Source organism: Stigmatopora argus, chromosome 5 (genome assembly GCF_051989625.1).
Source record: "Stigmatopora argus isolate UIUO_Sarg chromosome 5, RoL_Sarg_1.0, whole genome shotgun sequence".
Taxonomy (NCBI): domain Eukaryota; kingdom Metazoa; phylum Chordata; class Actinopteri; order Syngnathiformes; family Syngnathidae; genus Stigmatopora; species Stigmatopora argus.
In genome coordinates this window covers 4,032,190-4,050,401 of record NC_135391.1, presented here as the reverse complement: position 1 = coordinate 4,050,401, position 18,212 = coordinate 4,032,190, and the positions used below count along the sequence as shown (strand labels likewise).

Below are 18,212 nucleotides of genomic sequence, written 5' to 3'. Positions count from 1 at the left end.
TATACTATGTCGTTTTTAATAAAAAAGCCTTACTATACTGTCGTTTTTTTAATAAAAGCCTTACTATACTATATCGTTTTTTTAATAAAAGCCTTACTATACTATGTCCTTTTTTAAGAAAAAAGCCTTACTATACTATGTCGTTTTTTCAAGAAAAAAAGCCTAATTATACTATGTCGTTTTTTAAAGAAAAAAGCCTTACTATACATGGTCGTTTTTTAAGAAAAAAAGCCTTACTATACATTGTCGTTTTTTAATTAAAATAAGCCTTACTATAAATGTTTTTTTTTTTTTAAAGAAGCCTTACTATATACCTGGCCATTTTTTGCCAAAAAAGGCTTACTATATACATGGTCATTTTTTTTTGCAAAAAAAGCCTCACTATACAAAGCTATATTTGTAGTGGTGAGAGGTAACATGCGTATTTTTCCCAGTAGTTAATGGAATGTTATGGCAAGAGAGACAGCCGTGCATTAGGCTCATGACACGTAATCTCATTTCCTGCACTCACTCTAGTCTCCGATGCCTGACATTGACCCACACGATCGCGGCTCTCTCCATCTGCTCATTCTTCTCTCCATCCCCTCCAAATCTCCCTGATTTTCGCTGCCCGTTAAAGTGCTCCGTTTGCTCGCGTCGAGTCCCGCGGTGTCACGGCTGTAACAACGCGGGGGTTGGGCGCTTGGCAGTGGGTGGACAATAGTGCGTCCCACAATGCAACGGCCAAGAGTCGTTTAATCCCATGCTGTATTACTTTCATCGGTTTAAAAAAAAGGTGCTTAGATTTACAGCGCTGTGTGTTTGGATTTAAGTAAAAAGCAAAGTAATTTTTCAAAAATATCATTTGACTGAGTTTCGTAATATTAACACGTGGGTATTCTAAGTGCTTAATCCGCCTTTTTCACGTTTTATGCAAGATACGTTTGTTTCTTTAATTTCATTAATAGACGTCAAAATAAAATGTTTAGCGTTTTCTGTTTATATTTTCTCTATTTTGAAATAAATGACCGCATCAGCCGCATTGTCTTGCGTTACTGTTTTTCGTCTTTGTCTCCTTGCAGTTTTGGGCATGTTATCTTTTTTATGCGCATATAACCCGCACCCTCGAGTCGTTTTTTTAATTTTTAAAAAAGCCTTAATATACTATGTCGCTTTTTTAAGAAGAAAAAAAAGCCTTACTATACTATCTGGTTTTTTTAAGAAAAAATCCTTGCTGTACTATGTCGTTTTTTTAAGAAAAAAGCCTTACTATACTATGTCGTTTTTAAAGAAAAAAGCCTTACTATACAAAAAGCCTTAGTATACTATGTCGTTTTTTTAATAAATAAAGCCTTACTATACTATGTCGTTTTTTAATAAGAAAAGCCTTACTATACTATGTCATTTTTTTAAAGAAAAAAGCCTTACTATACTGTGTCATTTTTTAAAGAAAAAAGCCTTACTATAATATGTCATTTAAAAAAAAAGCCTTACTATACTATGTCGGTTTTTTTAAAAGAAAAAAGCCTTACTATACTATGTCGTTTTTTTAAGAAAAAAGCCTTACTATACAAAAAGCCTTACTATACTATGTCGTTTTTAATAAGAAAAGCCTTACTATACTATGTCATTTTTTAAGAAAAAAGCCTTACTATACTATGTCGTTTTTTTTGGGAAAAAAAGCCTTACTATACTGTCGTTTTTTAATTTAAAAAAGCCTTACTATACTATGTCGTTTTTTAATTTAAAAAAGCCTTACTATACTATGTTGTTTTTTCAGAAAAAAAGCCTTACTATACTGTGTCGTTTTTTAAAGAATAAAGTCTTACTATAATATGTCATTTAAAAAAAAGCCTTACTATACTATGTCGTTTTTTAAAGAAAAAAGCCTTACTATACCATGTCATTTTTTTAAGAAAAAAGCCTTACTATACTATGTCGTTTTTTAAGAAAAAAGCCTTACATACTATGTCGTTTTTTGGGGGGAAAAAAGCCTTACTATACTATGTCGTTTTTTTTTTTGTTAGAAAAAAAGCCTTACTATACTATGTCGTTTTTTTTTTGTTAGAAAAAAAGCCTTACTATACTATGTCGTTTTTTTTAAAGAAAAAAGCCTTACTATTATGTCTTTTTTAATTAAAGAAAGCCTTACTATACTATGTCATTTTTTAAAGAAAAAAGCCTTATTATACTATGTCGTTTTTAATGGTGAAAAAAAAAAGCCTTACTATACTATGTCGTTTTTAATTTTAAAAAGCCTTACTATATCGTTTTTTTTAAGAAAAAAGCCCTACTATACTATGTTGTTTTTTAAGAAAAAAGCCTTACTATACTATGTCGTTTTTAATGAAAAAAAGCCTTACTATACTATACTATGTGTTTTTTTTTAAATAAAAAAAAGCCTTACTTACCGATAAATGCAGCTCATATGCGAGTAAATAAGGTAAGCGTATAAAATTAAACTAAAGGCAAAGGAAAGGTAACCGAGGGGCTTCCAGAAAAGTACATTTGGAACATAATGGAAGAACTCTTACCTGAATTATCGGAGCTTCGAACGGTCAGCTCGTAGGTCAGATCTGCGAACGTACAGGAGCGATGACTAGTTGGAAACCTTCCGAGGAGTACTGCGTGTCCCCAAAAGGAACGGTCGCGGCGAGTCACCTGTGCATTGCTGCTGCAATCGTCGGATCTCGGCGTGCAGCCCCTTCAGTGTGTTGGCGTGGTCCTGCTGGAGGAAGAGCAGGTTCTTCTGCGCGCTCTGCAGCTGATTCTCCAACGTGACGTTGGCCGATGCCATGGCTGATGGGAAAGTTCACCAGACACAAAATCATTGACTTGCTCAGATGAACCTTGAACTTTTGATTCGACGACTGTGCCTGTTAATATCCGTGATAGGACGTTTGGTCGCCGGTCATTAGGTCGCGGTCTTTTGGTCAAGTTCTCCAACAAAACACAATAAAAGTACGGAAAATTTTGAGCTTTTCTTTAGCCTAATAATTAATAGGGCATTAAGTATGACTAAATACTAATTCGCAGTTTGTATTTAGGGAATTTGAGCAACAATTTTAAATGGTAATTATCAATAACCTTCCGGGCGACCAAAAGTCTGGCGACCAAAAGTCCGGCGACCAAACATCCGGCGACCAAACGTCCGGCGACCAATCGACCGAGTATCGTTAATATCAGCAATTGTGCTGACTTGTAACCTTCTATTCATTCATTCATTCATTTTCCGTACCGCTCATCCTCACATGGGGTGGACACCCCGAATCGATAGCCGGCCAATCGCAGGGCACGACGAGACTAAGGACAGTCAACTCTGGATCCATGACATAATAGTAATATATGATGCAGCGACACATCCTTGCCCTAGCCCCAATGTCGCGATACTATAAATAACACAGACCACAGCACATCCTGCACACGGAGAAAATTTGTTCGAAAAACGCCTCGGCGCCGGCGAGCCACAAAGTCCGAGAGACGATGTATTATTGATGAATCCTTCCGGTAACGCAAAGCGGCTCTCCTCCCAACCCTTTCCTAGAATAGCTCAGATTGCTTTGCGTGTTTTTTTCCAAAGCATGACCTCAAGTCGCATCAAGGTGACTCAGAGGAGAATGGACTGTTCTGCAACTGCTAAAACAACATTTGAAATTGCATTGGCAACATTCTATGGTTGATTTGAAACTTATCCCGGCTCTCTGCCATTGCAGTGAATTGCATTGTTTTTGTTTGTTTATTAAACTGTACCCTAAGACTTCTTTTTTTTAAATTCTATATTGAGTGTTATTGATAAATAGCTTATGACAAACAGTCCTAGTCTCAAAATTCTCATCTATTTAATATTTTTATTCCATTTCCAAAACATTTTTACAAATTTCCCTCGGGAAATCCCTGATTACAATCGAGTCCTGGCATCCACGAGAAGACATCACATTTAGGCTTACGTAGGCCAGATGCATGTAAATGTTGTGGCCCACGTGACCCCAAATTTAATGTCCAAAATGTGACGTCGACTGGCAGGTTTGGCAATTTTTCTCAATGACCTAAAGTGGACATTTGCCCCAAAAACAGTCAAACAAAACACACCGCATCTAAAGAAGTGCTAGCATGCAGTCAAATTCAAGTAAACGGGGTCGGAAAAGCTACTTCTGTTGAATATTCTAGACACACCATTAATAATAGATGAACTGCAGCAGCATGAAACATTAGCCACCAGAACCATTGCGAGGGTACTCAAGCTGGACACAACATTTCTATCAGTCCATGTCCCCGTACTTAAATTTGACTGACACCATTAGAGGGATTCCAAGCACATTGTCAATCAAATTAGCAAAGCCTTACTATACTATACACTATGCTATCAGCAATGCTTTGGACGTCTATCGCCGTTATTTGAACTGAAACATTAAGCGAGTCCATTTAAAATGAATTTGATGTTTATCGTTGTCAATGGCAGAGTTCACCTAAAATTAGACAGGATGTTTTTTTGAGAGCGGATAATAGAACAGCGGGTGATGTTTAAAAGGACACCTCAATTCTTGCCCTATCGATCCCCAAAGTATCGCGATATATCGTCAACATGGGTATTATCGACACACCCCTATGAAGCAATTGATTGATTTGGCATGTGTGTGTGTCTGTGTGTGTGTCGCCTACTTCGCAGTGCACTTGCCCTTTCAGCACCCGCATTGCGGACAGCACCCAGAGGCAAGCTGGAGTGACGTGCGGGCGGCCGGGCGGCACGCATCCGAGACGGCACCGGACCGGACCGAACCGAACCGGGCCGTGCCCCAATGTCAGCCAGGTCCAATCCGAGACGAGCCCAGCAACATTTTCAGCGGAAGCCAACGACAAACGCCGGCAAACAAAAGGCCATCATTTTTACAGCGACGCGGCTTAACCTACATTTGGGGACGACGTGGCCTTAAAACCGACATGGTGTTCGTTTTTTTTAATTAAATGTATATATTTTTAAATGAAAATTCCATCCGTTTTCAAGCCCCAAAACCACCCTAACAAGCAATAAGGTAGAAACCCCAAGTGTCACGACACATCGTCGCCCGGTTTGGTTCTTCTTTGAATGAAACAAGGCGTGTTTCCCGTGTGACGCTTTTTAGCCGTCCTTTTAGCTTTAGCTCGCTTTGCTATCGAAGACAGCCGTCGTCTCGTCTTCGTTACGTGACGTCAAGTCTTTGCTTACCTTGCGGCTAAAAGTGGGGACGCCGGTCAGGGACCCCCGGACCACCAGAACGGCTGAGTCAAGGACAACGACGCTGCGGCACGCCGTCGAGCATGTTGCGGCGCTGCCGAAAGCAGAAGACGGCTGGATGCGTCTGTCCCACCCGATCAGCTCCCTATCATCTCCCTAAGCGACAACACTAAATAAAGCGATGCATCATGGGAAGGCAGGGCAGCGCATCGCAGCAGGAGGTAGCGAGAAAAACTTGATTTTATTGTGTGATCTTATTTATCCACACAACAACAACAACAACAACAACAAAAACGGCGACGACAACATGAGAAAATTCCCCATAGAAATGTACAAAGGGGAAATGATGATCATATAATTGACCCTGATGTTGTGCATTGGCTCGCGTCATTACCATAACAACAGACTCTCATGTTAGGATATTTCGCCACCTGGCGGCAGCAATCGGTATGGCAGGGGAACGCTTTCTTCTGACGTGTAAACAAACCTTCACCTTAATGTCAGGATTAGGTTTCTGTATTTAATTTTATTAATGTGGGACTATTTTTAAAATTTCATACATTTAAATATGAAATTATTATTTATGTTATTTGGAGCGACAACCCAAGGGTCTGATTATTATTATTATTACTTCAGATCATTTTTCACATTTAGGATTAGGTTTCTTTATTTAATTATTGTATTATTGTGGGACTAATTTTAAAATTTCATACATTTAAATATGAAATTATTATGTATGTTATTTGGAGCGACAACCCAAGGGTCTGATTATTATTATTATTACTTCATATCATTTTTCACATTTAGGATTAGGTTTCTTTATTTAATTATTTTATTAATGTGGGACTATTTTTAAAATTTCATACATTTAAATATGAAATTATTATTTGTTATTTGGAGCGACAACCCAAGGGTCTGATTATTATTATTATTATTATTATTACTTCATATCATTTGTCACATTTAGGATTAGGTTTCTTTATTTAATTATTTTATTAATGTGGGACTATTTTTAAAATTTCATACATTTAAATATGAAATTATTATTTATGTTATTTGGAGCGACAACCCAAGGGTCTGATTATTATTACTTCATATCATTTTTCACATTTTGTAAATCTATTTGTAAAAGTCGGAATAAAAACAGTCATCTGATGGTGTAGTGGTTCTCTCGCCTGACTTTGACGCGGGCTCGATTCCCGCCGGTTGCGGTAGCGAATGGCCGTCTGTCTCTCTAAGTGCCCTACGACTGACTGGCGACCAATCAAGGTGGTCTGTTTCGCCCAGCAACTGCCACAACGTTTACGAAGTATGCGCGGTAGGGAGGATGAATGAATGAATAGAAAATTTTAAATAATGACATAATTGATCATGACTAATCATGTTCCGATTATACAAAAAATTTAGGGATCAAATGTTGCAAAAATACCTGCCGTTTATTCACCTCACGTCCCAATTTCAGGTCATCCGCCATCTTTGAAGATCTCCGACCGCAGTTCATTCCTCCGAATAAATCTCAAGTGCCCTGCCAAACAAAACCAAAGACAGACTTTATATTTCTGTGGTGCGTGTCCAGGAAAAACACACTGAAACATTTTCTCACATTGGGGAAATTTCCCATCTCCCATCGCCCAGCAGGAGTGTTTTGAAACTGTCTGAGCTTGGGAACATTTGCTTTCACACCGTCTTGTCTTTGTTCAACTGTCGGGACACCGTCTTGTGTTCCCACATTAGCTGGCGATCATCGCACGTGTCGCGTCGACAACAAGGACGCGCAGAAAGGAGGAGGTCGGGGCCTCGCAGAGAAATTTGGACTTATCCAAAGGGATGAAGACGACCACAGAACAACATTGTGGCCCAGCTGTTTGAATGGAAACCCAACACCAGCTGTGCGAGTTTCATCCGCACAGGAAAGCCGTGGCTTACTGCCCCTCGTCTTCAGAGAAGCTGCCGACAACCTTGACTGCCTGTCGACGCCGAAGACGAAGGATGTTCTAAAAAGAGGCTTTGGATGCCAATTGGCCCGTTGCTGCGGTATGCTGATGATTCCTGCCGTGCGTATTGTGCTGTTTGATGGCCAAATGGAGTTTCTTTTCAGGAAATGCTTTCCATTTTCTACTCGTCTTCAGGCAAGGGCACAGCTTGGCCTGGAAAACCACTCCCACTGGGATGTGCGATGAAAACGAAGCTGGATCTGCTGTTCACACTGACTGGCACTGTGTCAGGAACACTTAAAGCATTGGTGTCCAAACTATGAGCCCGTGGCCTTGTTTTTATTGGCTGCTAACAAATTCTGAAAATATTGAATGCGGCCCACACCAGAAGCTTAAGTTCAGCCTGCGTTGTTGTACTTCTCATCTTCAACACTAGACGGAGCAAGTCAATTCAACAGTGAATAGAGGATCTGCTTTACCTTCAGGATTAAAAATCTTACGCAATGATAAAATTGATGCAGGTAGAATTTCCATTTTTGTTGACATAAGTACACTTGTACATGTGAAAAATATCCAATGTGATTAATCGAGCTAACTTAGTTGTTATTTGCCTGACTTTTTTGCCGTCACAGAAAATTTCTGCTGTTTGCCTCAGTATATATATTATTATAGCCATTTTTCCCAGTCTTTTGTTTATACAAAATACATTTGAAATGCAAAAATAAGTTCAAAATCAAATATACATCTATAATGGCCGCAGAGGGCGATATTTCAGCGGCGCAGGGCACATTTTCATATGCTTTATTTATTTTAAGACATTAATAAATCATTTCCTTAGAATTTTTTTTGTTTCCTCAAACCTTTCATACTAAATTGGAACACTGAATAATTTTGAAGGGTTTAGTTGGCAGTTGTGTGAGGATCGTGGAATGAATGAGATAATTTACATATAAAGTACACCTCTACTTACGAAAAAAGTCTTGGAACCAATTAATTTTGTAAGTAGAGGTACGACTGTAGTTAAAATAGTTGGAAGGTTGTTGGTGTGTTTCCTTAGTTTCATTAATGTCAGTGGCAATATGATTCTGTTGGGTCAATGTAAAAAGAGTTCTGATTGGTCTACCATGAGTTGAGGGTAAAAAGGTATACTGAGTGAGTGCAGTTTTCAATGGAGAAAATAAGAGCCATCAAGGTTGACGCGGACTGACTCACGTACACAAAGTTGACAGATGAAAATGTTGGTCTTGGAGGTTGTGTCAACACACTTGCCGTCTGCTTGTTGACCCCGCCTCCAGTGCTGAGAGGGCAGCTGCTGGCCCGACGGGGTGCAGTCAAAAGGGCCACAAACAACACGCACAAACCAAATAGTTGGAAAGAAGTGACTGCATGTTGACGGGAAAATGCGCAAGGGCATAACTTTTGGTCCTTCCAAAAAAAAATTGCCGGCAAAACTATTCTTATAGGTTGAACTTGTCGAAATTTCTAGACACGTGAAGAAATGAGCATCTGTATGTTGGAGCACATTCCTTCAATCCGTGTCTTCTCTCAAGACCAAGTTTTGGGTTTCCCCAAATATTTTCTAATGCCACTGAAAAATGTTCTTATGTTGTTGAAGTGGCAGCACTTTTGTTTTTTTCTTTCACTGGACACTTTGCGAAGAGCCTCGAAAGTTCTCTTAAACTGGTGTACAGTGTTCCCCCCCTCTGAGGAATTGGGAATGCGGTTAAGCTTTCATAACACGCATATGAGGGTTTTGCACAATATGTGCGGGATTGTATAGCAAGCATTCAAGTCATAAATGTCATGATTTATTTTACTGACAGATATTTGCTACTGTGTTAACTTGAATGAGTACATTTGGCTAAAAATAAAGCCGGTGTCATGGAGAGTGTGGCACTCAGGTACGCACCCGTTCATGTGGTTGGTTTTATTTCTCCAAACATTCTTGAACTAAAATCATCAAGACATTTTATGGAAAAGAATGGGAATAAACGAGCTAAACAACTAGCTTCTCCTAACGAGAAAAAGCTACCAGTACAGATTAGTGCTGAATCCGCTTGCCCAATTGAAGCATAATTGCACGTTTGAAGTGTCCAAGATCAATGTGTCACTTAGCGAGCAGCTGTCACAGCTGGTTTATGTTAGATGAATGGTGATTTTTAAAACATGCGTGTTAAGTAAATAAATTACAGCATCGCACGTCCTTCAATGTGACTATCAAAAGTAAAACTACAAAACGTTAACCATCATCACTGTTTTCTCGACCTCAGCAGATCACAATATTAATCAAATTTCTCGAAATAATTCATGCTTTTAACATGAACTAGTTTTACTCCTGCGTGTTAAGCTTAAGCTGATCCGCATATTGAAAAAAGGTCATGCAAAATATGAGCTGATTATAGTTTTTGGCTTGAAATTGCTATGGCACTTCCGCCATGTTGCAACCTGAAGGCTGTTGCCTGCTCCGGGCTATTTCAGGTGCAGTCCCTATAGCTTGTAGAGGTATATTTACCTTTGCTCCTAAAAGCAGGGATGGCGAGGCCAAAATGACAACACACAGCTGTTTGTTTGACAGCTGTTTGGTCCCAAGAACAAGCCTTCTTTGTAATTTTTTTCTTCCTATTCAGGGTTTTGAATGGAAGCGCTGTTGTGAGAATAAGCGGTACACAAAATGAATATATTTACACTTCTGAAACAAAGATCATTTTTGTAAAACAAAAACTACAATTCTAGTTTTCGTCGTTTCTTTCAAAATTTTGTCATGTTTTAAAGCGAAGAAATGCAGGCTGAAGTTAAGCTTCTTGTGCGGGCCATATTCAATGAGCTCTTCATCGGGCCAATAAAAAGTAGGCAGCGGGCCATAGTTTGGACAACCCTAGTTTAGTTGATGCAAAATAATGACAAGTGTTTTTAAATAAAAGACTGCTTGGAGTTATAAACACCTTTAATTGACCACTTTTAGGACGTTTTCCTGCCACAATGACAGGGAATGAATGGCAAGTCTGGCGAAGGATTTGAGAGCCAAAGGAAAAATACAGCAGGAAAAAATATGTTTATGAGTGCAAGTCCATTCATAACAAGCAAACGGTTATGGGACACTTTCCACACTGAATGCAGCGAGCTAGACTGAAAAGCGCAAATGAGAACTAAAGTTGACAATGATGAAAACATTTCTTCACATATGAAAATAGCAAAACCTCCATCTAGTTAGTAGAAAATATTATATTTTTTTTACAAAGGCAAGTAAGACCCTGCATGACCAGAATTCATTTTTTTTCAGTTGAAACACTGCACAATTTTGGACGAATAAAGCTTATCTAATTTTGAGGTTATTTTAAACTGAGGCATTTCTCTTCTAGTTATCAGGTTCAATTGAGCACCCTTGTTGAAAGATTTCAGCCGTCCCCCGACTTTGACCCTATCCAGAATCCTAGACTTGACACTCACCGTTGCTGGTCTTCATCATTTCTTAGTTTTAGTCTTAAAATCGTGGCATTTATCACTTTGACCTTTTAGGCTTGATTTACTCCAAAACAATAAAAAATAACGTAAAAAAAAGGTCTATTGGACATGGTACACGGTCGATTGGTCGCCGGTCTTTTGGTCGCCGATCTTTTGGTCGCCGATCTTTTGGTCGCCCGGAAGGTTATTGATAATTACCATTTAAATCATTACTCAAATTCCCTAATTACAAACTGCGAATTACTATTTAGTCATACATAATGCCCTATTAATTATTAGGCTAAAGAAAAGTTCCAAATTTTCCGGACTTTTATTGTTTTTTGTTGGAGAACTTGTTAAGACCCTGCCTGACATAGCTTCTTAAAGGGACAACGCATGTACATACAAACTCTTCTACACTCACACATCGGCTCAGTGAAACTGCTCATGGCCATTGTTGGCTTTTATTGATGCGTAGACCGTGTTGTTTTACCTTGTTTTGTCGCCGGTCTTTTGGTCGTCGGTCTTTTGGTCGCCCGTTGTCGCGGTCCGGCAACCAAAAGACCGGCGACCAATCGACCGCACACGATTGGACACGCTGTAAGTTGTCTTGATATCCCTAAAAAATCCCTTTATCATTTCTTAGTTTTAGTCCTAAAAGCCTGGAATTTTATCACTGACCTTTTGGGCTTGATTTAGTCCAAAACAATATAAAATAACTTCAAATAAAAAAATATATATAGTTGTCCTGATATCCCTCAAAAATATTTTTCTCACCTCATTACTCGATGCAACCAATAAATGGCCGACTTATTGAAACCGGGAACACGTGACTGAAGTCCCTTTTTTCTTAAGCAACCGTTCATTCAGGGATAAAATAGAAGTGTATTGTGATATCCCTCGTGTTAGTCGTAAAAGGAACCTTTGGTTTGGTAAAGCCTTCTGAATCTGTCAGTAGGGAGACCTTTGACATAGAATAACAGCCAGGTCCTTCTACACATGCCTAAACATACAATCAGTCACACCGCAGTGCTTTGGCAACAGCGTTTTCTGGGCTGAGTCAGAGAAACCGTATAGGTTGTCAAGCGCAAACTAGAAAGAACATAAACCTAAGGATGCAAATAAGCCTATAAAATAAATCCTCGTGGTCTTGGCAGTCATGATAGGAAGGCGTTCGTCTTCTGAGTCAGACAGCAGTTTCCCTTCGACTAGACCGAAGCAACGTAGACCAATCAGAAAATCGAGATTTGTTTTTAATGGATAATTTTTTTCCTGACTATTTTCTAATTGGTAGCCAAAACCAAGCGACAAAGAGAAGTTAGGGTTTGCACGATGGAGGTCCCTCAGCTCTAGCCCCTCCTCTGTTTGCACAGGTGTGAAGTAATATATCATACGAGGTCGGGGTGATTGAGCGTCGACCCGATTTAAGCGGCGTTTGGCATTCGGGTACCGCTGGCACTTTCTTGAGACTTTAAGCCAGAGCAACAAATGGTCTCTTGTCACCTTTCTGTGAGCCTTTAGATTCATTGCCTGTCCAGATATTTATATGCTTCTCTTTTGGTTGCCTATTATTGACAATGCATCATAACATTGCACAAATATGTGCAATTGCCTAAATATGGTCCTGCAGGAGTTCAATGTTACGTGAGCATAGAATTTTGGTTTTTGACGAATGGTGAATCTTTGGATTTGGCTTCTTTCAAAACATTTTTAAAAAGGTCAAATAAAAAGGTATGTGTGAATCATTTTAGCATGTTAACACATTCATAAATGAAAAATTGGGGCTTTGGTCACTGTGGGTCTAAAAAGATGACCCAAAACTTATAACATATTTTAAATCCGACTTGGGTTTTGGAAATAATTGATTTTTTTTGCTTCTTAAAATTTAAGAATGTTGCCAAAGTAGATGAGACATTTTCGTGTGCGGTCGATTGGTCGCCGTCTTTTGGTCGCCGGTCTTTTGGTCGCTGTCTTTTGGTCACCCGGACCGCGACAACGGGCGACCAAAAGACCGACGACCAAAAGACCAGCGACAAAACAAGGTAAAACAAGACGGTCTACGCATCAATAAAAGCCAACAATGGCCATGAGCAGTTTCACTGAGACGACATTTGTGTATAAAAGTTTGTACATGCGTTGTCCCTTTAAGAAGCTACGCCAGTCAGGGTCTTAACAAGTTCTCCAACAAAAAACAATAAAAGTCCGGAAAATTTGGAGCTTTTCTTTAGCCTAATAATTAATATTGCATTATGTATGACTAAATAGTAATTCGCAGTTTGTATTTAGGGAATTTGAGCAACGATTTAAATGGTAATTATCACTTACCTTCTGGGCGACCAATCGACCGTGTACCGACATTTTGCATTTCAAAAATTTCAATTTTCAAAAAAAGACATCCAACTTTCTTTTTGATTATTTGTGGAAAATTCAATGATGGGGTAGTTGATATCTGTAAAATAAATAATGGGAACTAACAAAAAAAATTAGCAACTTATGTCTTTGCAAGGTCTGCTTACACTTAAACACAACTTTAGAATTCAAACTTTTAACGCAAATGTTTCTGAGGCGAAAGTTTATTTACATATATATATATATTTTTCATTTTTTCTCTCTTTTTTGGAATGATGTTCCATTTTCATTGGCAGGACATAACATTTATGGCAAGTGAAAAGAAGTGCTTTTCTTTTGATGTTGGCTTTTCCCGAACATAATTTCCTCCCCTCATAAAACAAACCATATGATCTGCATACCAAAAAGCCTTTCTACACTTCACTCTGTCCTCCAAAAACAACAGGCATGTCCAAATCCCGCTTTATTAATCGGCCATCTGTTCTATTCTTCTTCTTCTTTGGGGTGTGCATTGAAAAGCATCCAGTCGCACTCGCCCTGTTTTTACCTGACACATCTGCAACAACGGCTTGGCAAACAAAAACTCTTTGCTTCCAGTAAATTCCCTCAGGCGTTCATTTAAACTTCTGATTCCAACTCCCCTCAACTTTGACTGGAAATTCCTTCCTATATTTCAATTCTCCCTCCTTATTCAAATGAATTGAGTTCAAACAGCCACACATTGACTAATACACTATGTCCAGTTGGTAAGTGCTTATTAAAATCCAAGAGCCCTGCTTTCATCTTCACTTAAAACAAGCTAAATTTGATCAATCAATTGCGTTGGTGAGCACGAAGTCGATTTATTTGCCCGAAAAGCAAACCATTACCACGAGGGGGCTCTTGTTGGTACTATACAAATCCAGATACCTCTGAACTCTGCACTGCCAACAAAATACAGTTACAATATAGATTTTATTATGTAAAGGACTTCAGCCAATGCGTTTCAAGGACTCAAAGACACACCCAAAAAATCTGCCAATATTGCCATCCTAAAGTCAAAATCGACTATTTTATATTACGCTATTGGAGAAATGCCTGGTTTAAAGAAACAGACAATAATTAAAAGAGTCGGAAATTACCCCCCAAAAATCTGAATATTCAGGTAACTATTCATTCCGCTAATTCGGGGGGTGCTGGAGCCCATCCTGGCTACCGGTGGGCTCAGCCAGTTGCAGGTCACAATGAATAACCATTTTTGCACACATCCATACCTAAGGACAATTCAAATCAACCAGCCTACATCCATTTGGAGACGTGGTAGGAAACCGGAGTACCCGAAGAAAACGGACGAAGCCATGGGGAGAACATGCGAACTCCGCACAGGAACATGGAAACCCATTGGGGTTCAGCGAAAGGCGGAAAAAACCCTAAACTGGTTCGGGAACACATCGCGACGGACAAACCATCCGTACCGTCAACGAAGCCGCCACCGAGTTGAAATTGAACCCACGCCGCCAGCACCCAAGTCGGGCAAAAGAACCACAGCATCATTAAAACTGATATATTTATAATTACAATTTTTTGCACGTCCGCAAACACTCTACTGCACATGTGTCAAAGTGGCGGCCCGGGGGCCAAATCTGGCCCGCCGCATTATTTTGTGTGGTCCGGGAAAGTAAATCGTGAGTGCCGACTTTCTGTTTTAGGATCAAATTAAAATGAAGAGTATAGATGTATATTAAATTTCCTGATTTTCCCCTTTTTAAATCAATAATTGCAATTTTTAAAATCTTTTTTTCTGTGTTTTTAGTTCAAAAATTCTTTGGTTAAATCTAAAAATGTATAAAAAAGCTAAAATAAGCATTGTTTTAGATCTATAAAAATTTGAATATTCAGGGCTTTTAATCCAGTTCTTTTAATCCATTTATAAAAACAAATCTAAATATTATATCTAAAATGGTCCGGCCCACATGAAATCGAGTTGACATTAACGTGGCCCGCGAACCAACCCGAGTCTGACACCCCTGCTCTACTGTATCTCGATCTCAAAGAAAAGTGCGTATTTGCCTTGGAAAGAGTTTCCCGAAGTGGAGCGGCGACTTGGCAGCCAATGGGAGTCGCGCTCGCCAGAGGTGGGACTCCCGCCGCCGAACGCGGTTTTGGCCTCGGCCGTGGAACGATTACGGCACGCCATTAAAGTCACTCTCGCCGGGCTGGACTCGGGCCGAGCATTTTGGACCGGCGCCTGCTTTCATTACGCTGGAAAGCAACGGTGTGGTAAACTGGCACCAAAGTGGGCCACGAAAGGAGGGTGGCTAGGAATTAAGAGCTCAAGTTCGGGGGTCTTCGGGGTGGGAACGCGGGAGCCGCTTTATGGCGTAGTAAAAAGACAGCTTGGGTTGACGGAGGTGAAGATGGAAGATGACTGTCGCGTATCACGTTTGGCTGTAAAGTCTAAATGTATGACCTGAATATAAATAAAGTCTCTTGGAACATCTTTTTCTTTGAAAAGTACATCACGGGCCATTGCAATCATTAAACGTGAGTGCAATTATATTTAAATATTAGCGTTTCTTTTAAGAAGGTATGAAGATTCTATATATTACACTGTTTTATGTTGACCCATATATATATTTTCTACATATAGATATATATATATAGGTTTGGCCTGAGTACAGTAAAACAAAAATGTTACACCACAAACATGACAGGAGTAAATTACGTCATCAATGTTTTTGATATTATGAGTCATCGAGAATGATGTGATAAATCATTGCATAATAAATGTTTTTGATATTAAGAGTCATCAATAATTACTTTTTTAACGTGATAAATCATTGCATGATGAATGTTTTTTAGATCAAGAGTAATTAAGAATGACTTTTTTATGGAATAAAGTATGATTCATTTATACAGTTATTGTCTCTAAATTTAAAGTCCAAGGCTCAATGCCTTGCTCAATTTGTTTCGCTAACTAAAATTTCTCTGCCTGTTTTTTATGGACGGATCAGAATGACATTTTTTAAATATATTTAAGGGATGTACACACCTTGGAGTTTGCTTCAATATGTTTATCTCGGGGCTGATTAATTAAATGCGGACTCATTGTAGCCTGTAGATTCCAAGTGAGCCAGTAGAGGGAGCTGGGTGGTTGTAGTTCATTTTGAACTTGTTTAACAAACTACAGTGCATTCATTGAAATGCCGTTTTTTTTTCTTCTTCCAAAAATCCTCACATTAAATGTTTTAGAATTTATTTTCAAATATTTAGGAATAATTCGTACTTCGTAGTGGAATATTTTCAGCCATGCTATTAATTGCCGATTAACGTCCGATGGTAGGATTGCGAACCAACAACGGTTTTGGACTAACAATTCATGCTCTAAATTGGCTATATTTAATCAAATATCTACTGACAGTGACAGAATTTTTTTGGGCTGTAATATCTTGATTTTCTCACCTGTGCAGGTCATCCATGAATCTGAAGAGAAATCCCAGCATCCTCTCTGGTGGGATGTGAAGAAGCATCCTGTCTGGCGTCCACAAAACAAGGCCGCTGTCTTCAAAGGCAGGAAAACTGCGGGAAATGGCAGGAACATTAGACAGGACACGGGCTACAAGCAGAAAACCCTTGATAACGAGTCTTTGCGACCTTTGAGCCCCCCTTCCTTCGATTCAAAACCAATCCCAAACTTTCCAGGTATTTCACACCGTTTCTATTCGAGTCTTAATCACCGTCTGTCACCGTACAAACAAGGGCAAATCTTGACTTTGAAAATATGCGCAGTTGGCAAATGGAGACGCACCCTTCTCCACTGGCATCTGAGTCATGTTCCAGCCACGGCGGAGTGTGCCAAGAGCAACACAAGCACAGAAAATGTCAGTCAACGGTGGCAGGATCATAAAAAGAAGAAAGTGGCCATTCTACCGATTTCCAGGAAACAATGCATGTGTGCTTGGTGAAGCGTTCCAACATTTGACACTTGTCTTGCGCTCTCCATCAGGTGTAATTGCACCAAAAAAGTAGAGTAGGATTCCAACAATGATGGCTTTTGCGCATGTGTTTAGCATTAGCAGTCCTGCACCCCCGCCGCATTAGAATAGACATCTTATGATCATTAAAAGAGCCTGAAAGGGAGCCTGGAGCAGTCTAAATATAAAAGCAAGGAGGGACCACAACAAGATAATTGCTGCGCTGCATGTTCGCGCAAGAAGTGCAGTGAAAGCAGTCAAATGTTATGTTTTCGGATAAGGTTTTTGTGCCTGCGATACTGACAATGAGGACAATTAGGAGTGATTTACTGCAAGATTGAGGGTGTTAACATTTGTTTGTGTTGAAACAAAGACGTTTTTGTCCGTTTTATGAGCCACGGTTTGAGAATTAGCACTGCAAGTTGTCGAATAAAATGTACTTAAGGATTGCAAGAGGGTGAGAATACAGACACAGAAAGACCTTTTAGAGGGAAATTTCACTCACAGGAGCAAGAGAATGAGAATACAGACACAGAAAAAGACATTTTAGACATAAATAAATAGGTAATAAATAAGTAAATAAATAAATAATTAAGGGTGTTGCATGAAATATATATACACACACACATATATATATATACATATGTATACATGGTACTCGGACGATTCACCGAAAGACGTTTGCCCGACGGACGTTTGGCCGACGGACAGTTCGCCGAACGGACGTTTCGCCGAAACAGGATTCGCGCGCTCGCCCCGCCCCCGGATCGTGTGTACATGTTTTTCAACCTCGGCCCGCGGGCCATATACGGCCCGTTACAGATAACAATTATTTAGGAATAACAAGGGCATGTATTGCCCCCCCGCTCGACATATTTCTAAATACAAGTACGTACTACAATGTGCTGCCAATTTTTTATATTTTTTATTTTATCCTTGCGTTTAAAGTAGTAGGTCCGGTCACGGTATACATCCATACAGTTGGTCTTAACATTCAGACATTAAGAAAAGGAAGAAAATGGACTTAAACATTGAAAGCAAAACTTTTGTATAAATTAAAAACAAGTGAATTGTACTTCATTAATGTATTTTACTCCATTAAAATAAGGTCGTTTGAACATTTGATTCAGTCAGGTGGTACTCGTACAACACTTTAAAAAAACACTGCTGTAATGCAAATTATTTGTTGTTGGTCTCTGAAATACCATTCGCCCCAAATAATAGGAATTATAACCCTTTTTTTCACCCCCGTCTTCCTTGCATAAAATCGACTTTTACGGCAGTCCAAAAATGCGGTAAATACGACGAAGCCTTCAGACTCAGAAGCGTAATCACACGTGTCGA

General features: G+C 39.3%; 2 protein-coding genes across 5 annotated transcripts in view; one reads left to right on the top strand and one right to left on the bottom strand.

The window, feature by feature from the left end:
* The window catches only part of ccdc92 (coiled-coil domain containing 92), an 88,302-nt gene that overhangs the window by 36,405 nt on the left and 33,685 nt on the right, over nucleotides 1-18,212 (bottom strand). Inside the window, exons 5-9 of one of the 4 annotated variants that reach the window (XM_077600144.1) lie at nucleotides 16,357-16,473; nucleotides 6,621-6,716; nucleotides 5,183-5,347; nucleotides 2,641-2,778; nucleotides 2,514-2,555 (exon numbers count right to left, since the gene is read on the bottom strand). In XM_077600144.1, the coding sequence (XP_077456270.1) occupies nucleotides 2,514-2,555; nucleotides 2,641-2,776 (178 nt within the window). In that variant the 5' untranslated portion in view covers nucleotides 2,777-2,778; nucleotides 5,183-5,347; nucleotides 6,621-6,716; nucleotides 16,357-16,473. Of the gene's footprint in view, nucleotides 1-2,513; nucleotides 2,556-2,640; nucleotides 2,779-4,638; nucleotides 5,123-5,182; nucleotides 5,559-6,620; nucleotides 6,717-16,356; nucleotides 16,474-18,212 lie in introns of those variants that run through there. The other 3 variants (XM_077600146.1, XM_077600145.1, XM_077600143.1) reach the window with 3 other exon arrangements.
* On the top strand, nucleotides 4,695-17,340 carry LOC144074047 (uncharacterized). The gene is made up of 3 exons (XM_077600148.1): nucleotides 4,695-5,412; nucleotides 16,365-16,596; nucleotides 16,684-17,340. The coding sequence occupies exons 1-3, from the start codon at nucleotides 5,380-5,382 to the stop codon at nucleotides 16,857-16,859; spliced, it is 441 nt and encodes a 146-aa protein (XP_077456274.1). The 5' UTR covers nucleotides 4,695-5,379; the 3' UTR covers nucleotides 16,860-17,340.

What these genes read in the sequence shown, in the direction of transcription:
- LOC144074047 (XM_077600148.1), top strand. Translation starts at nt 5,380, where the DNA reads ATGGGAAGGCAGGGCAGCGCATCGCAGCAGGAG. An exon ending in GCAGCGCATCGCAGCAGGAG is followed by an intron (nt 5,413 to 16,364) that starts GTAGCGAGAAAA and finishes TCACCTGTGCAG; the next exon opens with GTCATCCATGAATCTGAAGA. An exon ending in ACCAATCCCAAACTTTCCAG is followed by an intron (nt 16,597 to 16,683) that starts GTATTTCACACC and finishes AAATATGCGCAG; the next exon opens with TTGGCAAATGGAGACGCACC.